This window comes from Ahaetulla prasina, chromosome 2, assembly GCF_028640845.1.
Source record: "Ahaetulla prasina isolate Xishuangbanna chromosome 2, ASM2864084v1, whole genome shotgun sequence".
Lineage (NCBI taxonomy): Eukaryota > Metazoa > Chordata > Lepidosauria > Squamata > Colubridae > Ahaetulla > Ahaetulla prasina.
In genome coordinates, this window is record NC_080540.1 from 1,943,372 (window position 1) to 1,968,078 (window position 24,707).

The 24,707-nt window shown below is 48.0% G+C and overlaps 2 protein-coding genes across 4 annotated transcripts in view; both read right to left on the minus strand.

Annotated features, from left to right (window-relative positions):
* Window positions 1-17,150, minus strand: part of LOC131192814 (H-2 class II histocompatibility antigen, E-S beta chain-like) — a 69,694-nt gene extending 52,544 nt beyond the window's left edge. The window contains exons 1-6 of one of the 3 annotated variants that reach the window (XM_058172362.1): window positions 17,005-17,150; window positions 14,161-14,433; window positions 7,781-8,062; window positions 7,510-7,623; window positions 7,249-7,272; window positions 5,677-6,088 (exon numbers count right to left, since the gene is read on the minus strand). In XM_058172362.1, coding sequence (XP_058028345.1) covers window positions 6,075-6,088; window positions 7,249-7,272; window positions 7,510-7,623; window positions 7,781-8,062; window positions 14,161-14,433; window positions 17,005-17,089 — 792 coding nt within the window. In that variant the 5' untranslated portion in view covers window positions 17,090-17,150 and the 3' untranslated portion in view covers window positions 5,677-6,074. Of the gene's footprint in view, window positions 1-5,676; window positions 6,089-7,248; window positions 7,273-7,509; window positions 7,624-7,780; window positions 8,063-14,160; window positions 14,434-15,779; window positions 15,958-17,004 lie in introns of those variants that run through there. The other 2 variants (XM_058172360.1, XM_058172364.1) reach the window with 2 other exon arrangements.
* LOC131192675 (uncharacterized) overlaps window positions 1-24,707 on the minus strand; it is a 371,955-nt gene that overhangs the window by 305,682 nt on the left and 41,566 nt on the right. The gene's annotated exons all lie outside the window — the stretch shown is intronic.

Below are 24,707 nucleotides of genomic sequence, written 5' to 3' on the forward strand. Positions count from 1 at the left end.
AGTCTAGAATTTCCTTAATTTCAAAATGTTCTTCTCCGTTTATCAGGATAGGTATAGGGGTTTCAGTAGGATTAGGCCTAAAGTGGGATGTGTGTTCAGGTTTGAGTAAGCTAACGTGGAAAACTGGGTGAATTCTTCTGAGAGATTTAGGTAGTTCTAGTTGGACTGTTACCGGATTAATGATTTTCACGATGGGGAATGGGCCTACATATTTGGGTCCAAGTTTTTTCGATTTCTGAGTAGTTTGCAAATATTTAGTAGACAAGAAAACTTTATCTCCCACTTGGAATTTTTTCTCAGGAGTTCTCTTTTTATCTGCTTGTTTTTTGTGTGTGTGATGAGCATCATCAATTGCTTTTCGTGTAATTTTCCATGTACTTTGCAATTGCTCTATCCATTCAGCCAATGACGGAATCAATGGTTTTTGTTCGGAAGTTCGGGAATGGGGACAAAGTCTTGACTGAAGCAATTTTAAATGGGGTGAATCCGGTGCTGCTATGAACAGAATTATTGTAAGCTACTTCCGCAAATGGTAGTAAGTCCGCCCAGTTATCTTGTTGATAATTAATGTAACATCGTAGGTATTGTTCTAGTACTGAGTTGGAGCGTTCACAGCCACCATTAGTTTGAGGATGATGGGAGGAGCTTAAGCCTTGGGTGGAGCCTATCAGCTGCAAAAATTCTTTCCAAAACTTCAAAGTGAATTGCACCCCCCGGTCTGAGATTATCCGTTTAGGAACTCCATGGAGTCTGTAGATGTGTTGGACAAACAGTTTTGCCAAAGTTTTTGAAGAAGGAATTTTGGAACATGGGATGAAGTGCACTTGTTTGGAGAACAGGTCAGTAACCACCCAGATTACTGTATTCCCTCCACTTTCAGGTAATTCCACTATGAAATCCATGGATATTTCTTTCCATGGGGCTTCCGGCCTGGCTACTGTTTGCAGCAAACCAGGAGGCTTCCCTGGTGGTCTTTTAGCTGATGCACAAACCGGGCAGCTTGCTATATAGGATTCAATGTCCTTCTTAAGACCTGGCCACCAAAACTGTCTTTTCAGGAGGTGTAAGGTTTTGACGAATCCAAAATGGCCAGCCATTTTAGCATCATGACAACATAGAAGTATGACCTCACGCAGAGATGCAGGGATGTACAACTTTGCTCCTACCCAAGCTAATCCATCGCGAAGAGTGCACTCATGTGAATGGGCTAAGAACCAGTCATCCTTGGTTAAGGCCTCCTTAAGCAAATTGGTGAGATCTGATAACGTTGGATCGGTGTGTGTTTGGGTACGAGTAATTGCCGGGGCTGCTAATTGTTGTACTGGGAGTATAGGTCGTGGTACTTCCTTGCGAGTACTGTTGTACTGAGGTAAACGGGAAAGGGCATCCGCAAGGAAGTTCTTACCCCCAGGAATGTATCGCAAGGAAAAATTAAAACGGTTAAAGTATTGGGCCCATCGAGCTTGCTTTGGTGACAATTTTCTGGGAGCTTTTAGGGCTTCTAAGTTTTTATGATCAGTCCATACTTCAAAAGGGTGTTTGGCCCCCTCCAAGAATTGTCTCCATGTTTGGAGGGCCCAGTGTACTGCAAAAGCCTCTTTTTCCCAGATGGCCCATCTCTGCTCTGTTTCAGTGAGTTTACGAGATGTGTAAGCACACGGTTGTAGCTCACCTTTAGCATTGTTTTGGAGTAGAACTGCTCCGACTGCTACATCGCTAGCATCTGCTTGAACTACGAATGGGGATTCCATGTCGGGGTGCTTGAGGACCGGCTCGGCGGCAAACAATCGCTTCAACTTCTCAAAAGCGGCCTGACATTCCATTGACCACTTTAGTGGTAAGGATGGTTTGGGTTTAATATTACTTTTTGTTTTGAGGAGATTGGTGATTGGTAGGGCAATGTCAGCAAATGAGGGAATGAACTGACGATAAAAATTAGCAAAACCCAGAAAGCTTTGTAACTGTTTGCGGGTGTGAGGAGGTGCCCACTCTAGTACTGCTTGGACTTTGGCAGGGTCCATCTCCAACCCATCAGAGGAAATACGGTATCCCAGATAGTCGATTTTTGATTGATGGAATTCACATTTTGACAATTTTGCATAAAGTTCTGCGGCCAGTAGTTTTTTAAGTACTGCTCTTACTAGCTTCACATGCTCCTCCATGGTTTCAGTGTAGATAAGTATGTCATTAAGATAAACAAGAACTCCTTTAAACAAATGTTCATGGAGAACTTCATTTATTAGCTGCATGAAAACTGCTGGGGCCCCTTGCAACCCAAATGGTAAGACTCGGAATTGAAAGCAACCAAGGGGACAATTGAACGCCGTTTTCCATTCATCCCCTTCTTTTATGCGTACTCTGTAATACGCTTCTCGTAAGTCCAGTTTAGTAAAGAACTTTCCTTTGGCCAAGTGGGCGAGCATGTCTTTCATAAGAGGCATGGGGTATACATTTTCCACGCACACACAGTTCAGGTTTCTATAGTCAACTATCAAGCGGAAGGTGCCATCTTTCTTTTCCCGGAACATGACTGGGGCTGCAACCCGAGGCCTAGCCGGTTGAATGAATCCTCGTTGTAAATTTTTATCTATGAAGTTCCGTAATTCCCCCAATTCTTTCTGGGTCATGGGGTAGGATTTCGGTTTCGGGAGTTTCACTCCTGGTAGAATGTCTATTGCACAGTCTATGGGCCTATGGGGAGGCAGCACGTCAGAGGCCTTTTCACTAAAAACCTCTCGTAGGTCCCAGTACCCTTTAGGAATTTTTTCCTCCCCCTCTAGCCGTTCAACCATCGCCCCCAGTTTCTCAGGGCGATCGGGGTCAGGGGTTTTTTAAACTATCTTCTCTTCCTTTTGTGCCTTTGTGCGGAGTCGCAACACCCCTGTTCTCCAGTTTATTTTTGGGTTCCATTTTCGGAGCCACGAGAGACCCAGTACGAGAGGCTGGTCCATCCCTGGGGCCACTATGAAGTTTATGATTTCTTTATAGTCTTCTATGGTCATCTCTATGGGTTCTGTCACAAAGTGGGCTGCCCCCCCCCCGCTACCGATCCATCTAGCTGGCAGAAGGCTATGGGCCTGCTCAATGTTTTTAGTCTTAGTTCCATTTTCTCTACCACCTCGGGGCTTAAGATGCATCGGGTACACCCAGAGTCTAAGAGGGCTAGCATTTCCCCTTGCATTCCTGAGGATGGGACGTGCAGTTGTACTGGAACGGTAAGGGGCCCCCTTTTCCATCTCACCAGGAGATCCTCGTCCGATTCCGAAGATGGCTTGGTGTCATATGATCCGGTAGGAGTGCCAAATTCCTCCTCGATGGGAGGAACGTTCTTGGCATCATCCGCTCCCCACTTTGCGACCTCTCGCGATTTTGGTTCCACCTGCGCTGTTGGGTTTTTGCCACTAGGGGTCGCCTTTGGCGGCAGCTTCGCACAATAATCAGTGGCTCGGTGGCCTTCTTTTCCACATCTGAAACAGCCCGTGGGTTTCTTCTTCCCACTTTCCATTGCAACAGAATCTCTGGTCGGTTCCCTCAGGAACTGAGTTGGGGCTTGCCTCCAACTACGATCACTTCGCAGGCGGTCCTTGGCTAGGTCTATCTCCATTTCTGCTGCCAGGGTGTACCAGCCATGCAGGGTAGTGGGGGATGCTCGGGCTCTACACAATTTATATAGATTTCCGTTTAGGCCGTCTTTGTATAAATCCAAAAAAACCACTTCCGACCACCCTCTCATGAGAGGTGCCAGATCGCTGAACTCTTGATTGTAGTCAGTCACTGGTCTCCTCCCTTGTCTGATGGACATCATGCGAATCTTGGCCTTTTGCTCTGCCAAGGGGTCCTCAAATCTCATTTTCAGGGCTGCCATAAAATGGTGGTAGTTCCTCAGGAAAGGGGAATCCTCTTGGTACAAGGTCACGTACCAGGAAGCCGCCCTGCCACTCAAGACTTGAGTCACGCTTCTCACTTTAGAGGCTTCTGACAAATAATCCTCGCCCCATTCTTGCATGTGGCTGTCCACTATAGCCTGGAATAAGCCTACTTCTTTAGGGTCTCCATCAAACTTTCTGGGAATTTGGGGAATTTTAGGTGTTTTTTTTCTGCGAGGTAACGTTTGTGCAGTGGGGGTCCCCTGACCCCTACCCAGATCTGTGGCCCCTGGAGAACGCAGCACAGGCTCTCGTTCTTCCTGAATATTTCTGCTGTATGGTGTTTCCCCGGTGGCCATCAAAATTTCTGTTTCCACATCCTCCCTCTCCCCCCAGGGGTTTTGGGTGGGGTCTTCATACCTTTCACGGTCTCTCTGTCGCTCTTTTGCCTCACGATACAGTCTGACGGCTTCTGCAATTTGTAAGTTATCCTTAATTTGCTCCTCCTGTCGCCAAGCAGAGAGTTTCTTATGTAGTTTTTTCAGTGTCCCCAGCCACTCTGTAGAAATTTTTGAGTATTTGGGAGGGTCCGTTGTGGCTGCCAAGGCTGCTCCTGTCTCCTCTAGCTCATCTTCTGAGGTTGGCTTTCTCCCCAGAAAAGATTCGTTATCAACTCCTCTATGATAGTCCTGGGATGAGATGTCTGCCAGCTGCTCCTCATTAGGTTCGCATTCGTGCTCCGACATCGTTAAGGGGAAAAAAAAAAGTTTTCAGTCCCCTCGGTTGTGATCCGGGATGACTGATTTTGGGTGAGTTCCAGCTTAATGTCAGCCTGCCCCAGATCAGTGTTTGAGAAAATAAAAACCCAACTTCATCATGTTGAAGAATTTGGTAATTTATATCATACAAGTCTGGATGCGGTGAAAGCAAAGCTGGAACTGGAAGTAAATCAAAACCACAGAATCATATTCTCTCCTGAACCCTCCCCCTACTAGAGGTCAATACAGTAATAGTCCAATGTCTTCTTCCTCCTCGGCCACGTGTAGATTCACTTCCGATATTCTCCCTCTGTCAATCTTCTGGATGGAATGTGAAGCCAGCAGCTGCCGTTATAGTCATGCGCCAGAATAATTCAAAACATCTATTTTAAAAAGGGCTTTTCTTCCCTCTCCCCCACATGCAATGTCAGCCGACGCTGGGAACAGTGAAAACCTCCCCCCTCCTCCATAAAGCATGTAAGACATTCAGTAGAGCAAACTTTTAACAAGGTAATAAAACAGTCAGAGAATCTAGTAGGAGAAATACACTTAATTGAATCGGAGGCTGACAGGAGGCTCATAATATGCCCCCATGGCTCCCTCCTTCTTTTTCCCCCTTTTATATCAACCCAAATGCATTGAAGGAGGTTTTTGTCTTTATTCTGTTGCTTTTCTAGAGCAGTTTGGATATTTCTTATACATAGTGCAACTCCACTTCCTCTTTTATTAGATCTGTTTTCTTTTGAGCACTTTAAGTGTGAAGATATTCAATGTAATAGCTGGAACAGGAAAGTGTCCAATGGTCCAGAAGACACCGTTGTGGTTGAGTGGGGGTGGGCTCCTGCCTGGGGAGGATTGTGTCTGTGGCATTCTGCTCCTCAAAAGGGGGCTTGAGGGGAAGCAGAGCAAGGGGGCCTTCAAGCAGGAGGGGGGTTGAGCCCCTTCCCCTCCCTGGATCTGCCCACCCTCCTCCCGAAGAAGTTCTGGCTTCGGACCCAAAGTAGCCGGGATGGTGGATCCAGAGGCAGCGGAGGGAGGAGCCTCCTGTGGGGGCAGGAAAGAGGAAGAGGTGAAGAGGAAGGAAGGATTCCAGGGTTTTCTTACATCAGAAGTTTATTCTTTTACAGCAAAGTGAAGGGAAGTGATTTGGAGGAAGAGTGATGGAGATGAAGCTGCTGTGGGTTCAAAGCCAGGAGAGATGAGGGGACTAGAGTTACAGGTCAGCTCAGCATCCCTGGGGACAGTCTAGATGGTCTCCAACCCTCCCTTCCCAAGAAATGGATGCCCCATAGGAAGTTTGGAGGGGAGGGGGTCTCAGCAGGAGAAGGGCCAGGCTGCCATTCTCCCCCCAACTTGTCACCTTCAGCCTCCATTTTTAACAGGTTGCAAACGGGACAAAGAATCATCAGCTACTAAAGAAAAAAATATCCTTTTGCATCAGAGAGCAGGATTAATTCATGAGTGCTGTAGAAAAAGAGATGGGGAAGAAAATTAGAATATAAAGAGAAACGTTTACTGCAAATCACATATTTTTCTTCCTTTTCAGCCCCCACCCCCAAGGCAGGCCCACCCTGTAGGGGGGAGGTTGACAGGCAGGGACGGATAGAGGGAGAATCCGCCCATTTCAGGGAGGAAAAGGCTGGGAAGGACCAGGAATTCCTCCCCATTTCATCTCCAGGGGATTCTGGGATTCTCTCTAATTGACTTAATTAGAGGGTTAATCAAAAGGGGAGGCCCTCTCTCTTCCCCCCCTCCCCCTCCCTGCAGATGTTTCATATGAAGATGGGGCTACAATGGGGGTGGCAGCAAAGTGGGGGGCCTGGGGTCACTTGAGCAGAAATTGTATGAATTCCCCAAAGGAAAAGGGGGATCAGGAAGAACAGCCTGTCAAGGCTCCAACTAATGAACCCAAAGGAATCTGCATGGGGTGCCCAGAAGGATCATCTCTGACTGGAGGGAGGGAAGGTCCAGTTCATGGTGAAGTTTTGGAGGGAATTCATTAAGACGATAGGATCTTCTCAAGGACTTAGCTCCACCTTCCATCCGAGTATGGAGGGAGCCTCAGAACGAGCTAACACACTGATAGAACAATACCTGAGATGTTATGTTAATTATCAGCAATTTAGCTGGGCAGATCTCCTGCCATTTACTGAAGTGGCCTACAATACCGCAGTGCATAGACGCATGGGACTCCCCCCTTTTAAAATAGCCACAGGGGTGGAATTTGTCCCCATGCCTGAATAACCTTGGGAACCCCCCTCCACAGTGAGCCTAACAGAATGGCTGGATGGCTTACAAAATGGGTGGGGGGGATGTAAACCTGGGGTGCTCCCTCCCCAAGGGAGGAATGGGAAGGAATGGCCCCCTCCTTCCCTTCCCTTCTGCAATTTCCCACAACTTGGAAAAATTCTGGGCAAGATTTTAGCATTTCTGTGTGCTTTTCTTTTTGATTGCAAACCTTTTTCAGATCTCTGTAAGGAAAAGCTGCCCAAAATCCATAAATTTGCTATATCCACAGCAAGGAGGTTTTGTTCAGGCATGTTTTTTTTTTAAAAAAAGAAACGAATAAGGAATTTATAACTTGCAGGAAGGGCTGAAATGAGAAAAGAAGAGGAGAAACTCACCTGCAGGTGGTTGGATTGGAGTTGCTGGAAGGAGAAAAAGATCCAATCAGGACCCTTCATGGGCTGGAGGACTCAGGGGGTTCCCCTCCCCATCAATAGCCCATAATAGGTTGTGTGAGCTTCACTTATAGCCCCACAAACAAGAGAAGCTGCCACAAATATTCCTCAAGGGGCCCCTCTTGGCCACCTGCTAAGCTTGATGAGAGGCCTCCCCTTGATGGTCCCCTCCCCACAACCTCCCCTCCAGCCCCCCAGACTCACCTTTCTTGCTCTTCAGGTAGGAGAAGAGCCCCACAGCCAGGAAGGCCACTCCTATCACGGCCCCCATGATCCCCGTCCAGAGTTTGCTCCTGGCAGAGCTGGAGGAACGGGGCTCTGGGGAAGGAGAAGGAGCCTCACCTGAGCAGGAGGATCGGGCCCACCTTCCCCCAGGAGGGTCCATTCTGGCTTCCCCCACAGAGAGGATCTCTCCCTCCTTTCCAGGGCAGGATGGGGTCCCCAGAGTAGGAGGGGAAGGAGGGGAGGGGCTTACCCCACCGGACGGTGATGGGGGCCTCCAGGCTGGCGTGCTCCACCTTGCAAGTGTAGACGTCCCCCCGCTGGGGCTGGGTCTCCAGCATCACCTGGAGCTGGTAGGTCCAGTCTCCGTTCTGGAGCTCCTCCCCAAAGGCCACGCCCTCCTTCTCTGGCTCCCCGTTCTTCAGCCACTGGACCTCGATCTCCACGGGGTAAAAGCCCGTCGCGGTGCAGAGGAGGATGGTGTTGGGGGAAGTGGGGTCCATCTTGGTGGGGGAGATGGTGACGGTGGGCTTGGCTGGAGGGAAGGAGGAGAAGGAGGCACATGAGAGACACAGGAGGGCCCAGAACAAGAGACCAAGTTGGTTAGTTCAGGCCAAGATCTCTTTTCACTCCTAAAACTATGTTTTGAGTTTTGAGTGTCTGTGGAGATTCTCAGCCATCCAGGTCATGGTTGTCCCAAAGGTGCTTTTTTTTAGAAAAGGCAACTGGATTTTATTTTTCCATTAAGATATTTTGCTTCTCATCTGAGAAGTTTAAACTCAATCTATGGTCTACAAATAAATGAACCCTTTTCCAACAGTGACCACAGCATGAGTGACTTTTATCTCAACATGTGTCCTCACATAGACAATCATAATGACGGAATCCCAAAGTTTAGCTTTAGAAAAGCTACGATCTCAGAACTGATGACCTTTCAACTCCTGATTGGGAAACTCTATTCCTGGCTGCACCACTGCCGAAGACCGTAATAACATTTTTTTTGCAAGAAGTCAAAAGAATCATCAAACTATTTTTGTTGTTAGTTGCGAAATTGTGTCCGACCCATCGTGACCCCATGGACCACATTCCTCCAGGCCTTCCTGTCCTCTACCTTCCCCTGGAGTCCATTTAAGATCACGCTGACTGCTTCAGTGACTCCATCCAGCCACCTCGTTCTCTGTCGTCCCCTTCTTCTTTTGCCCTCAATCTTCCCCAGCATTAAGCTCTTCTCCAGGGAGTCCTTCTTTCTCATCAAACTATACGTACCACTAATAACACCCAAAACCAGGAAAAATAAATTACCCATAACAATAAGGAAGCTTCAGACCAAAAAACCTTCTTTGGCGCAAAACCAAACTGGCTACATAGTTAACTTCAAAAGTCGCTACAAAACCTTATGCCGACAGAAAAAGGCAGAATGCATCAGTTATCACAGCAAACAAGAGGAAAACCTAATACGCACTAAATCCACCTGAGCCTTCTACAATTTTGTAAACAATAAACTTAAAGACTTAAGATCCATCCCACCACTAAAAGGACCAAACGGGGAAAAACTGTAATGATGAAACCATTAAGGCCAATCTCTTCAACACATTCTTCAGCAGTCTTTGTAAACAGCAATGGCTCATGCCCCTCAATTCCCAATAGTACCACAACTAATCACAACGATCTACTATATGTTGATTTCACAGAAGATGCCATTGAAAAGGCACTACACAACCTAAAACCATCTCTATCGATTGGCCCTAATTCCGGCTGGCAAAGAACCAAGCCAGCGGCAGCGGGGAAAGGATTCTTGGGTCGAAAAAGAGGCGGCGGCTTCAGGCTTCCTGCGCAGAAAACTACAGGCCGAAAAACTAACCTTTACATTGACTACCGTGCTGACTGCATAAAAAGAAAATCCTTCAATCAAATCCCCATCACTCAACCACACTTCAATCAAAACATTCAACCATCCATCAAACAAGGCATCCATCCATCTATAAATCGAAACATCCATCCACCCATCGATCAACCTACTAATCTTCAACCACCCATACAAAACCTCCAATCATCTAACGATCAACCACTCATTGCTCAACCAACCTTCCTTCTACTACCTGTTACAAATAACCCTCAATCAACTACCAACTACCAAAACTAGGTATGCACGCCCCTTACCTCTCCTACACCAAATGCTACAGGTCTCAAATGTAAATTAATAAATGCAAGAAGTATTGTAAACAAATTATCTGAATTTGTCCTCTTATTAAACAATGGTACATTTGATATCATATTTGTTTGTGAAACATGGCTAAACTCATCCCTCTCTGACTCCATTATTTCAAACAAAGAATATCAAGTCCTTCGATCTGATCGTGAACACCGCAGAGGTGGTGGAGTAGCTATCTTTTACAAAAAAATCACTGAACTTAAAAAATATTCAAGTTGCACATAAACTTTCTCTTTCTGATACTATTGTATGTGACCTGTCCACCAACACCACACTTAGATTCATACTATGTTACAGAGCCCCTGACTACGACATCGCTCATGCAAATACGTTAACCTCACTACTAACGTGGGCTACCTCTTGCCCATATCCTCTCATCTTCCTGGGTGACCTAAATCTACCTTCTATAAACTGAATAACAAATGAATGTACAACCGAACCAATCCATACTACACTATACAGCACCGTAACAAACTTAGGTCTTGAGCAACTAGTAACTAACAATACTAGACTCAAGAACTGCCTCGACCTCATCTTTTGTAATAACACGAACTCAATTTATGGACTACAAATAAAAGAACCCTTTTCCAACAGTGACCACTGCATGATAGACTTTTGTCTCAATATACGCTCTCACATAAATCGTCATAACAATAGTACTCCAAACTACAATTTTAAAAAAGCCAACTATGACCTTATAAACAATGATCTCTCATTTCTTGACTGGCAAAATGTATTCTCAACCTGTATCACTGCAGAAGACCACTATAAAGTATTCCTACTTGAAATCAATAAAATCATCAAACTATATGTACCACAAATCACCACCAAAATAAAAAACAAAAACAAATTACCCATATCAATAAAAAAGCTTCAATCCAAAAAAAAATCCCTCTGGAGAAGAAACAAAAAGGGCTACATAGCAAACTTCAAAAACCGCTACAGAAATATTTGCAACCAAATAAAAACTGAATGTAACATTTACCACACCAAGCAAGAAGAAGACCTTCTACGCACAAATTCCAATCGTGCTTTCTATGAACATTTGGGGGTTCCAATTTGATCAGATGGGGATTGCTGGTGAGAGATTTTAATTCAATTCTGGATCCACTATTGGATCGGAAAAAGATTTTCTTCCTCTTTTTAAACCCTCCTCCCCCCCCAAGACACAACTTTCTCTTTCTCTCCACCCAGGAATTTAATTTAATCAACCTCTCAATTTAAAACAGCAGGAATGCACAATACATTTTATCTGCCTCTCACTGCGATATTCAAGATTTATTTTTAATATCAACTTTGATGCCTAACGCAGTAAAAAATGTGACCCAGATTTACATTTTTCTTTCTGATCAAGCACCCATAGAATCGATGCTCATTTTGGATAAAAATATTAGTGAAAGATGGGAAGTTGATGCTCCTTTGTTGGGGTCCATTGAAGAAGAAACAAGACTCGGACGCAATTTTGTCCCAGAGAAATCGAGGCTGAATTAATTCTGGGGAGAGTTGAGAAAAGATTGAGAGCCAGAGAAAAGCTTTGGGCTCTCGGGGGAAGGAGACGCCCGGATCTCTCCAGAGAGAAAAGTAGCTCAGAAGTCAAAGAAAAACAGAAAGAAAATTCCCCCAAAGAGACTCAAGAAACATCCTGTGATTTCAGGTCTCCTAAACTGGAGCCGGACCAACAATTGGCTCTAAATACACAGAATATTCTTTTAAAGCAAAAGAAATAAAAGGCATTGGGACTAATAAAAACAGAGGCAATATTCTTGGCCTCTCCTTTGAAATATTTTCATTGCAGTAAAAATAATACTTTTGATGGAGGATTTCACAGGAAGAAATTACATTAATCCCAATGAAATTCAGGATCACTATTTTGAATTTTTATTTAAATTCAAAATTTTAATAGATTTTCACAAATAAATCCAGAGATCTTGATCCCTGAACCAGAAGAAGGAAGGGAGGAGGGAAGGGAGGAAAAGAGGAGGGGAGAATGGGCTTTGGAGTCTTTGGGCAGCTGATAAAGCTCCTTTCCCTGAAGGGAAAATCCCCCCAGAGACCCTCAAAAGGAGGGAGGAGGGAGGGAGAGACCCACAAAAGAGACACACTCACAACACCAACACAATTGTCAGGGGATCTTCCGGCCACTTTCAGGGATTATTAAAAATCATCAGATAAATTAGTACGTAGAAGTGAGGAAATTTCCATGTTAAATATTGCTGGAATGAGAATTATTTCAAATATGCCAGACAACAAGAATAAATTGAATTGATAGTAAGAAATAATTCAATGTTGAATAGTATCAATCAGGGGAGTATTATCTCCAGGGAAACATCCTCTTTGGTGGTAAAAATATTTCAAACTCTCTCTCAAATTTGAGAGAATATCATTTATTTATTTATGTACTAAATTCTAATATCATATTACATGGATGTGATCATCCTCCTAGCTTTGCTGGGAAGAATTTAGGAGTGAAAATGAGTTTTGCCTCCAGACTGAATATGTGGAGAACAAAATCTCTGTCGGTTCCCCTGAAATAGTCAATAATTCAGGGAAGCAGCAAAAGCTCAGGATCTCCCCATAAAAGTCTTTCTCTCTTAGGATGGGGCTGTTTTCTTCTCTTAAGGGAAAAACATCTGATTTCATTCTGTGGCAACAGATTATTTCTGGAGAACCTCCTGGGCTCCCAATGGGAACCTCAGACTTTAGCAGTTCTTAAGTGAGGATGATTTCAAGATTTTTCAGTTTTTATCAAAGGAGTAAAATTTCCCTGGAAAGGCCGAATGGCAAAAGTGCAGCTGAAATCTTTGATTTGCACAATGTTTGGCCTCTGAAACCCCATCAGTTGATAGAAATAAATAACATTATTATTACACAGAGAATGTAAATTACAGAAACAAATCTAGGCGATCTGCAAGGAATCTGGAAGAGAGAATGAAAGAATCTGAGGCTTCAGGGCTGAATGGAGGCTGGATTTCTTTCTTATGACCCCAAATTCAGTTTTAAGGTTTGTGGGAGTTTTTGGAGTCTCCCTCCCCCCAAAATCAGGAGTCTCTACCGGGGCCGTGGTAGCTCAGGCTGTAAGAAGCCTGTGTTTAAAACACAGCAGCCTGCAATTACTGCAGGTTCAAGCCCAGCCCAAGGTTGACTCAGTCTTCCATCCTTTATAAGGTAGGTAAAATGAGGACCCAGATTGTTGGGGGGGGGCAATAAGTTGACTTTGTATATAAAAAATATACAAATAGAATGAGACTATTGCCTTATACACTGTAAGCCGCCCTGAGTCTTCGGAGAAGGGCGGGATACAAATGTAAATTAAAAAAAAAAGGAAGAGGGAAGGGATTTGGCTGCAGGGGAAGCTGAGTCTGGGACCAAAAAGGAGGTTTCAAGGGGGGCTTTTCTCCCAGACCCCCAAAATTGGCTGAACAAAATTTCTCAGCCTTTGAAACAGCTTCTGCTCAAGGCAGAGGAAACGCCAGTCCAGGATTTTGTGTGATTCATAATTATAAATTCTATCTGGATTGATTGATTATTTATTTATTATAATTTATTTTATCGTTTAGTTTATTTATTATTTAGCTTATTTATTCTATTCTTTAGTTTATTATTTATTAGTTAATTTTATTATCTATGTAATTCTTTTGTTATTTATTTTTTAATTTTGTTTATTTAATTTTTCATTTATTTCATTTTATTTTTTTAAATTTATTTTATTTCATATATTTATTTATTTTACTTCCTTACCTACTTACTTGTTGGATTTAAAAGATGCTGGAGTGGAAATGACTGAAAGTAAAGAGTAAAAAGAACTAAGAGCTGCAGAGAAAGGAGACCACCATTCGCTTTCACTGATTCCCTTTGAATGTTGATTGTTTTAATCCTAAACTCCCAAAGGCCCCAGAGGGGGAGGGAGCCCCCCCCCTTACTGGCCTTCCGGAAAGGGGTCCAAGTGGGGCTCTGGGGCTTTGCTGGGGGGGCCCAGAGGAGGAGGCAGCTGTGGGGCTGCTCAGAGCCCTGAATCCCCCTTTTAATTAATGTTTTAGTTAGTTAATTGATCTCTTAATTAATTTTTACTACTGAAGTTTATTCATCTTTGCCTTTGAAATCTGAAATTGCATATAGGCTGTTTTTGTGGTTTGATGTTTTTTCTGTGCTGCCTCGCAGGATCCCTCTGGGAGCTTTTAAAGTTGGTGAATGAATGAAGTGGATCCCTGGGAGGGATCGAATCGAAGGGATCCCAGATTCCAGGCAGGAGGAGATCTTGGGAGGAAAAGGGAGAGTGATGGGAATGATGGTCAGAGGAGGAATTTGAGGGAGGAGAATAAAAAAGGAGAAAAATCTTCATCCGGGAGAATCTTCATCAATCCAGGGAAGGAAAAAGGGGGTCTCGGGATCCCCTCCCCCAAAATTCCCCCCCCCAGACTCACCTCTCCGGCCAACCACGGAATTCCTCTGGAAAACCTCGTAGTTGTGCCGGCAGAAGCGATCCACTTCGGCCTTCTTGTACTGCAGGTAGACCTTGTCTCTGTTCCACTTGGCCGCATCCGCCTTCCCCAACTCCGTGATGGCCACGAACTTCCCGCGGTCGCTGTCGAAGAGGACGATCTCCTGCCGGTCGTAGATGTCCCAGTCCAGGAACCTCACCCGCTGCGTCCCGTTGAAGAAGCGGCACTCGCCCTTCGTCTGGTACAAGAAATGGGCTGCGAGGAGGAGGAGGGGGAGGGGGAGGAAGGGTCTATTGTAATTTGGTTTTTAATTTTGCTTTTAAATTTGTGTCTGTATTTTGTATTGGTTTTAATATGGCTGTAAACCGCCCTGAGTCCTCCGGGAGAAGGGTGGAATAAAAATTAAATTATAAATAAATAAATAAATAAATAAATAAATAAATAAATAAATAAATAAATAAATAAATAAATAAATAAAAAAACAAAACTAAAGGGCGTCAGGAGGGACTCCAGGGCCCATCGCTCCCAGCCATCAGAAAAGGGAGGGGGGATCTACGGGCGAAGGGAGGGTGGCGGGGGACTTTTCTCGGAGAGACTGGAGGAAGACGCCCCCTGGAGGAGGGAAAGGGAACTCTCTCAGCCCCAGAGAGGAAGGCAGCCTCGCTGGGGGAGTCTAGAGTTGGGGGGGTCGGAGAAATAAAGTGGGGGAGGGAAGGAAAGACGGGGAGGAAAGAAAGAGGGAGGGGAAGGGGAGGAAAGAGGGGGAGGGAATAAAGAATAAAGAGAGGGAGGGGAAGGATCCTGCAAAATCCCCATTCCCACCCCATCAGCTGGGACTCGGGAGGCAGAGAATAGATGGGGGAGGGGCCAGTCAGAATTTTTACTACCGGTTCTCCAGAACTGCTCAGAACCTGCTGAAACTCCCCTCTGCATCACCCCTGTTTCCTCTCCCCCTCCCCAAAAAGACCCCCTGCAGCCCCCCCAGAGCCTCTCAAAGGGGGGGTCCAGCCCCCTCCCAAAGGAGACGTTTTGAGAGCCAATTGAGGGGAGCAACTCAGAGCCCCCAAATCCTCTTCTCTCACTACTCCCCCTCCTGGTCCCGATAGAGCAGTGGGGGATTATGGGGGGTTGGGGGTTTCTTGGTCCCCTCCCCAAATTCAGAGTCTCCCCATTAAGGGGCCGAATCCGCCCTCTTGCCTGACCATCAAAGCCTCAATTCTGAGATTCAGAAGAAAAAGGGAAGTTTCTGAAGAAGCCAAAAGACTTTTGCTCAAATGCCTCTTTTTCCTTCTGGGGATTCAGGGCTGGAAATGCCTCAGTTTCCCTCTTTCGCTTTTCCTCCCCTTCCTCTTTCCACGCAGCCCCCTCCCACCCAGGCACTGGAGGGGGAGCGGGAGAGGCTGCGACCCCCACCTCGGCTACAATCGGAGAAGGGGGGAAGGGATCCCTCTCCGTCCTCCTGGGGGGTATGTGAGAAGGAAAGGGGAGGAGACCACGCAGAGATCCAGGTTGTTGGAGGCTCTGGAGACCCATCGGATTTCTCCCCTCCCCCCTCCGGGGTCCTTCCCAACCCCTCCTCCCCCGCCCAGCCCCCTCCTTACCGGGGGTCTCCTTCCCCCCTTCGCTTCCGGGGATCCGGGCCAGCGCCCCCACCAGCAGCATCAGGGGGACCCCGGGAAAAGCCATGGATGCTGCCCCACAAGCGCCCCAAAGGGAGAGGAGAAAGACGCGGAGGCTCCCAGCCCCAGAGGCGGAATCGGGGGGTCTGGATTGGGGGGAGGAGGAGGAGTTTTCCTCGGACTTCGGAGTTGGGAGTTTCCAGCAGGAGCAGGAGGACCAATGGGAATTCTCCTTTCAGCAGCGTCATCGGTCTCCGGGCAGAGCCTCCCTTGACTTCGCCCGATGGAGGAGATAGTTCCCCGCAGAGAGAGAAGCGGAGAAAGTGGGAGGGAAGGAAAGACGGGAGGAAAGAAAGAGGGAGGGAAGAAGGAGGGAGGAAGAGGGAGGGGAAGAAAGAATAAAGAGAGGGAGGGGAAGGATCCTGCAAAATCCCCATTCCCACCCCATCAGCTGGGACTCGGGAGGCAGAGAATAGATGGGGGAGGGGCCAGTCAGAATTTTTACTACCGGTTCCCCAGAACTGCTCAGAACCTGTTGAAACCCACCTCTGGATCACCCGTTTCCTCTCCCCCTCCCCAAAAAGACCCCCTGCAGCCCCCCCAGAGCCTCTCAAAGGGGGGGTCTCCAGCCCCCTCCCAAAGGGGAGTTTTTGAGAGCCAATTGAGGGGAGCAACTCAGAGCCCCCAAATCCTCTTCTCTCACTACTCCCCCCTCCCCCTCCAGGTCCCGATGGAGCAGTGGGGGATTATGGGGGGTTGGGGGTTTCTTGGTCCCCTCCCCAAATTCAGAGTCTCCCCATTAAGGGGCCGAATCCGCCCTCTTGCCTGACCATCAAAGCCTCAATTCTGAGATTCAGAAGAAAAAGGGAAGTTTCTGAAGAAGCCAAAAGACTTTTGCTCAAATGCCTCTTTTTCCTTCTGGGGATTCAGGGCTGGAAATGCCTCAGTTTCCCTCTTTCGCTTTTCCTCCCCTTCCTCTTTCCATGCAGCCCCCTCCCACCCAGGCACTGGAGGGGGAGCGGGAGAGGCTGCGACCCCCACCTCGGCTACAATCGGAGAAGGGGGGAAGGGAATGTGAGAAGGAAAGGGGAGGAGACCACGCAGAGATCCAGGTTGTTGGAGGCTCTGGAGACCCATCGGATTTCTCCCCTCCCCCCCCTCCGGCATCCTTCCCAACCCCCCCTCCCCCTTCCAGCCCCCTCCTTACCGGGGGTCTCCTTCCCCCCTTCGCTTCCGGGGATCCTGGCCAGCGCCCCCACCAGCAGCATCAGGGGGACCCCAGGGAAAGCCATGGATGCTGCCCCACAAGCGCCCCAAAGGGAGAGGAGAAAGACGCGGAGGCTCCCAGCCCCAGAGGCGGAATCGGGGGGTCTGGATTGGGGGGAGGAGGAGTTTTCCTCGGACTTCGGAATTGGGAGGGTCCAGCAGGAGCAGGAGGACCAATGGGAATTCTCCTTTCAGCAGCGTCATCGGTCTCCGGGCAGAGCCTCCCTTGACTTCGCCCGATGGAGGAGATAGTTCCCCGCAGAGAGAGAAGCGGAGAAAGTGGGAGGGGGAATAATTTCAGTCTTGGGGGGCTGCATTCTAGGGGGTGTTTCATGCCAGCTCCGGAGGGGAAAGTGGACTTCCTTTTGCTCCCCCCCAATGATTCTCCTCCACTCTCCCTTTCTCTGAGCGCCTGGAGGGGCCCGACTAGATGCCCTTTTAGTTCCCACACTGCCCAGAGGGCGCCTATGCTGGACCTGCCGAGACCCCTGAAGGGCAAAGCGGATCCAGAGCTCAAGGGGTCCTTCTGCACTCAGTCTGGAAGGAGGGAGCCCCCAGCAGCTGCACCGGGTGACAAGGGGGGAGGCGCAGCCCCACAGCCAGCCAGGACTTGGGGGTCACAGACTCCCCCCAATCCGAAGGGAAGCCAGGAAAACCCTCAGCTGACAGTCCATGCAGGAAGAGGCGGAGGGGATCTGCAGGGATCCCTCCTAATCCAGCCGGATCCTCTCCCCAGCCTCCCCCCCCCTTCACGGGGGAATCTCCGTAGGGATCTCTTGGCTTCACAAGAGAAAAGGGCGATTCCCTTCCTTGAAACGCGCGTCTCTCTTGCTCGGAACGTCTGGACGAAGCGGCTCCATCATTCCTGCCGCTTCTTCTTTGCCAGGGAACTCCACCTTTGGCCTGCAAGGCTCGGGAGAGAAAAGGGATTTGACGGGGAGAGAAATCCGCCCTGGGACTCCCAAGTCCTAAGAATCCAGACTCTGAGATCATCTCCGTCCTTCTGGAGGGGAGTTGGAGGAAACCTTTTCCCGAAAGAAGAAGAAAAATATCCATATCCACGGATGTTTCTAAGTGGATCTGAGCGGATTTTCTTCCTTGTAAAAGGTTTCAATATTATTTTAAGAAGGATGGATGGATGGACAGTATATTAAACCAAACAATAAATTTATAATTTATAAAATAACTTGGAATTTTAATAGAAATTCTGGGGACTTCAGTGATCCTATGTCCTCCCTTATAGGATTACAGCCTTTTAACCATCACAGTCTGGAAATCTCCCCCCCACCAAACTATCCAAAAAACAGACATTCTCTTTCTTCTACTCCTCTTTCACTACATCCATAGAAAACGTTTTTTCTAGTCTTTGGGGGAGTTTTTGGTCCAGTGAGTTATGCAAAGGCGGCTTAGACGGATCCTGAATTCCGGATTCTGTTTGAGGAGCTTTGTGGGTCCAGGGGTCCTTTCCAGGGATGGGGGGCTGGAGGGGCCAAACTCCCCACTGGCCCAGCACCAGCCTCAGCAGGCCAGAGCCAGATCCACCCCCCCTGCAGCTGAAGGAGGTGGCAGAGTCCGAATCTGCCCCACAGTTGTGTATCTGGACACAGCCAGTTGCACAAAGTATCCCCAGATCCAGGCAGCCTCTGTGGGGCATCCATCCCTCGCCTGACCCAGGCAGACTTTTCTGAGTTGTCTCTGCCATCCCCAGACACACACACACACACACACGTTGGGCCTCTGAAGCGGAACTGAGGAACTGGCCAGGATCCAGCAGGCAACAAGCCTCGAATCTTCATCAGGGCAGCTCAGGGACTCTCCTCCTCCTCCACCCCATGGCTGAGCCTCCAGGTGGGGCAGCCACAAGGTCCTCTGGCCCACCAGGAAGTGGCTGAAGGACCCAGACCTCCCTGCTCTCTGGGGAGGCTCTGATGGAGGAGATGGTTCCCAGCAGAGAGAGAAGCGGAGAAAGTGGGAGGGGGAATAAGTTCAGTCTTGGGGGGCTGCATTCTAGGGGGTGTTTCATGCCAGCTCCGGAGGGGAGTGTGGACTTCCTTTTGCGCCCCCCCCAATGATTCTCCTCCAATCGCCCTTTCTCTGAGCGCCTGGAGGGGCGGACTAGATGCCCTTTTAGTTCCCACAGTGCCCAGAGGGCGGGCAGGCGGGACGTGCCGAGGCTCCGGAAGGTCAAAGTGGATCCTGAGCTCGAGGGGTCCTTCTGGGCTCCCCCCCCTCAATCTGGAAGGAGGGAGCCCCCAGCAGCTGCACCAGATGACATGGGGAGAGGCGCAGCCCCACAGCCAGCCAGGACTTGGGGGTCACAGACTCCCCCCAATCCGAAGGGAAGCCAGGAAAACCCTCAGCTGACAGTCCATGCAGGAAGAGGCGGAGGGGATCTGCAGGGATCCCTCCTAATCCCCCCGGATCCTCTTCCCAGCCTCCCCCTCCCTTCACGGGGGAAACTCCTTAGGGATCTCTTGGCTTCACAAGAGAAAAGGGCGATTCCCTTCCTTGAAACGCGCGTCTCTCTTGCTCGGAACGTCTGGACGAAGCGGCTCCATCATTCCTGCCGCTTCTTCTTTGCCAGGGAACTCCACCTTTGGCCTGCAAGGCTCGGGAGAGAAAAGGGATTTGACGGGGAGAGAAATCCGCCCTGGGACTCCCAAGTCCTAAGAATCCAGACTCTGAGATCAGCTCCGTCCTTCTGGAGGGGAGTTGGAGGAAACCTTTTCCCAAAAGAAGAAGAAGAAAATATCCATATCCACGGATGTTTCTAAGAGGATCTGAGCGGATTTTCTTCCTTGTAAAAGGTTTCAATATTATTTTAAGAAGGAAGGATGGATGGACAGTATATCAAACCAAACAATGAATTTATAATTTATAAAATAGAATTACCTCCATCCTTTAAAATATCCCAGACATTCTATTTTTACTTGGTTTTTTAGTCTTGGGGAGCAGGTTAATGCCCTGGGCTTGAAGCTGGGTCCGGAGGCCTGGATCCAAACTCCCCTGGCCCAGCACCAGCCTCAGCAGGCCAGAGCCAGATCCCCCCCCTGCAGCTGAAGGAGGCGGCAGAGTCCGAATCTGCCCCACAGTTGTGTATCTGGACACAGCCAGTCGCACAAAGTATGCCCACATCCAGGCAGCCTCTGTGGGGCATCCATCCCTCCCCTGACCCAGGCAGAACCTCTGGGCCCCTTTCATGCTTCTCCCCCCACCTAATATTGCACCTTTTTCTGAGTTGTCTCTGCCATCCCCAGACACACACACACACACACAAACACACACACAGAGTTTCTTTCTCCAGCCCCCAACAGCTGCAGAGGCGCTTGGGCTTCGTTGGGCTCCTCCGAAGCGGAACTGAGGAACTGGCCAGGATCCAGCAGGCAACAAGCCTCGAATCTTCCTCAGGGCAGCTCAGGGACTCTCCTCCTCCTCCACCCCATGGCTGAGCCTCCAGGTGGGGCAGCCACAAGGTCCTCTGGCCCACCGGAAGTGGCTGAAGGGGCCCTTCCAGAATACCTGATGATGGATCTCTTCTCCTTTCTCCATCAGTTAAAGCACATTGAAGAAAGTAGTCCTTGACTTATAACAGTTCATTTAGTGACCCTTCGAAGTTACAATGGCACTGAAAAAAGTGACTCTTCGCCTAATATTCTTTCTTTTAAAATATTTTTATTGTTTTGAATTTTCTCAAATTTCCATGTGTTTGCTAAACCTCTGTTTAGGTTTGTTGTATGTGATCCAGAGTCACTTGTTGTCGGAGGGATGGCTATATAAATTGGGTAGGTGATAGAAAGATAGATAGATAGATAGATATAGATGACGGATGGATAGATGGATGGATGGATGGATGGATGGATGGATGGATGGATGGATGGATGGATGGATGGATGGATGGATGGATGGATGGATGGATGGATAATCCTAACCCTAACTTTATTATTTTTAATATAAACAGAAACAGTAGAAGCACATTTGTTCACATCAGTGTGTTGTCCATTCGTTGCAGCCTCTTTAAATAGGTTCCAATTTGTGCCCTTGAAGGAATCTCCTCCTAGAGCCTCCATAGCTTCTGCCGGCCATGGTCTCCCTAGTTCTCTACTGGGTCCTCTCTGATTAACCAAGGCTTATATGGGGACAGGAGCATCCCAGAGAGAGAAGCGGAGAAAGTGGGAGGGGGAATAATTCCAGTCTTGGGGGGCTGCATTCTAGGGGGTGTTTCATGCCAGCTCCGGAGGGGAAAGTGGTCTTCCTTTGCGCCCCCCAATGATTCTCCTCCAATCTCCTTTCTCCATCCGTTAAAGCGCATTGAAGAAAGTAGTCCTTGACTTATAACAGTTCATTTAGTGACCCTTCGAAGTTACAATGGCACTGAAAAAAGTGACTCTTCGCCTAATATTCTTTCTTTTAAAATATTTTTATTGTTTTGAATTTTCTCAAATTTCCATGTGTTTGCTAAACCTCTGTTTAGGTTTGTTGTATGTGACCCAGAGTCACTTGTTGTCGGAGGGATGGCTATATAAATTGGGTAGGTGATAGAAAGATAGATAGATAGATAGATATAGATGACGGATGGATAGATGGATGGATAATCCTAACCCTAACTTTATTATTTTTAATATAAACAGAAACAGTAGAAGCACATTTGTTCACATCAGTGTGTTGTCCATTCGTTGCAGCCTCTTTAAATAGGTTCCAATTTGTGCCCTTGAAGGAATCTCCTCCTAGAGCCTCCATAGCTTCTGCCGGCCATGGTCTCCCTAGTTCTCTACTGGGTCCTCTCTGATTAACCAAGGCTTATATGGGGACAGGAGCATCCCAGAGAGAGGAGGGGAGGAGCCAGAAGGAGGGGGAGGGGCATCCTTTAAATGCTTCCTGGGTGTGAGAGAAGGCCACCTCCAGGGTGTCTCCTCCCCTGGGGGCAAAGCTCACATATGGATGGGAATGAGGGAGGTTTTGTCTGCTGGGTTTCCCAGGAACCTCGTTGATCTTCAACCAGGCGCCGAATCTGCCTCCCAGTTGAGGTCGGGGGAGTCAAAGCTTCCTACAGTCCTTCGCTCCCAACGACCTGTGCGCTCCCACAGAGTGGGCCTGCTCCAGGTGCCATCAGCCAAACAGTGTTGGCTGGTGGCCCCCAGGGGGAGAGCCTTCTCTGTGGCAGCACCGACCCTATGGAATGACTTACCTCCAGGGCTGCGTCAACTTCCTGACCTCCGAACCTTCAAACGGGAACTGAAGACTCTATTATTTAATCGGGCGGGACTAGCCTAAGTATTTTAAGCCTTTTAATTTAATTTTAACTTAATTTTAATTAAATTTTAATGTATTAATTTATTTATAATTTTAAAATTTTAAAGGTTTATATCGGGATTGACCGTTTTAGTAAATTTGGCCTGTTAAATATTTTAAATCTCGGATTTTTGTGTATCTATGTGTTTTAAATAAGGCTGTACACCGCCCTGAGTCTTTCGGGAGAAGGGCGGTATAAAAATTTAATAAATAAATAAATAAACAAACAAACAAAAAGTTCATCTGTTGCCTCTGGTTGGTTGGGAGGCTCATAATATGCCCCCATGGCTGCCTCCTTCTTTTTCCCCCTTTCAGATCAACCCAAATAGAATAGAATAGAATAGAATAGAATAGAATAGAATAGAATAGAATAGAATAGAATAGAATAGAATAGAATAGAATAGAATTTTAAATTGGCCAAGTGTGATTGGACACACAAGGAATTTGTCTTGGTGCATATGCTCTCAGTGTACATAAAAGAAAAGATACGTTCATCAAGGTACAACATTTACAACACAATTGATGATCAATATATCAATATAAATCATAAGGATTGCCAGCAACAAGTTATAGTCATACAGTCATAAGTGGAAAGAGATTGGTGATGGGAACTATGAGATGATTAATAGTAGTGCAGATTCAGTAAATAGTCTGACAGTGTTGAGGGAATTATTTGTTTAGTAGAGTGATGGCCTTGAAATGCATTCAAGGAGGTTTTCGTCTTTCTTCTGTTGCATTTCTAGAGCGTTTAGGATATTTCTTATACATAGTGCAACTCCACTTCCTCTTTTATTAGGTCTGTTTTCTTTTGAGCACTTTAAATGTGAAGATATTAAATGTAACAGCTGGAACAGGAAAGCCTCCAATGCTCCAGAAGACACCGTTGTACTTGAAAGCATGTGTGCTCTCCTGCCTGAAGCGCTCTGCGCTCTGATTGGTTGCTGTGGGTGGAGAGGGGTTAGGGTCCCTCTCCGTTCTCTTTGGGGGGGGATGTGGGGAAGAAGGGGGGGACCACGCAGAAATCGAGGCTGGTGGAGGCTCTGGAGATCTAGCAGTTTTCTTCCCCCCTACAGGGGTCCTTCCCAACCCCCTCCTCCCCCGCCCAGCCCCCTCCTTACCGGGGGTCTCCTCCCCCCCTTCGCTTCCGGGGATCCGGGCCAGCGCCCCCACCAGCAGCATCAGGGGACCCAGGAAAGCCATGGATGCTGCCCCACAAGCGCCCCAAAGGGAGGAGAAAGACGGAGGCTCCCAGCCCCAGAGGCGGAATCAGGGGTCTGGATTGGGGGAGGAGTTTTCCTCGGACTCCGGATTTGGGAGGGTCCAGCAGGAGCAGGAGGACCAATGGGAATTCTGTCTTTCAGCAGCGTCATCGGTCTCCGGGCAGAGCCTCCCTTGACTTCGCCCGATGGAGGAGATAGTTCCCCGCAGAGAGAGAAGCGGAGAAAGTGGGAGGGGGAATAATTCCAGTCTTGGGGGGCTGCATTCTAGGGGGTGTTTCATGCCAGCTCCGGAGGGGAAAGTGGACTTCCTTGTGCGCCCCCCCCCAATGATTCTCATCCAGTCTCCCTTTCTCTGAGCGCCTGGAGGGGCGGACTAGATGCCCTTTTAGTTCCAACAGTGCCCAGAGGGCACCCAGGCTGGACCTGCCGAGACTCCGGAAGGGCAAAGTGGATCCAGAGCTCGAGGGGTCCTTCTGCACTCAGTCTGGAAGGAGGGAGCCCCCAGCAGCTGCACCGGGTGACAAGGGGGGAGGCGCAGCCCCACAGCCAACCAGGACTTGGGGGTCACAGACTCCCGCCAATCCGAAGGGAAGCCAGGAAAACCCTCAGCTGACAGTCCATGCAGGAAGAGGCGGAGGGGATCTGCAGGGATCCCTCCTAATCCCACCGGATCCTCTTCCCAGCTTCCCCCCCACACTTCACGGGGGAATCTCCGTAGGGATCTCTTGGCTTCACAAGAGAAAAAGGCGATTCCCTTCCTTGAAACCAGCGTCTCTCTTGCTCGGAATGTCTGGACGAAGCGGCTCCTTCCGATTCTCCGCCCCTCGACCCCAAATGCGAAGGAAACCCCCCCTCTTTCTTTCTGTGGGTCGGGATCCCCCTTTTCCTTGCAAAGCAGCCCCGGATGAAGATCCCGGAATGAAGGCTTTCCGCTCCTTTCCTCGGAGACCTTCCACGTCTTTGCCACAATGCACAACAACCTCTACTTTCAGCAGAGAAATATATAAAGTAACATTTTAAAAGAAATTTTGCCATGTGATTGTGTAGATCTAGGGTGGAATCCTGATGAGATTTGGATATTTTGTCTGTGGAACAGGAAGCACCCCTAAAACAAAAGGCTCCTTTTTACGATGTT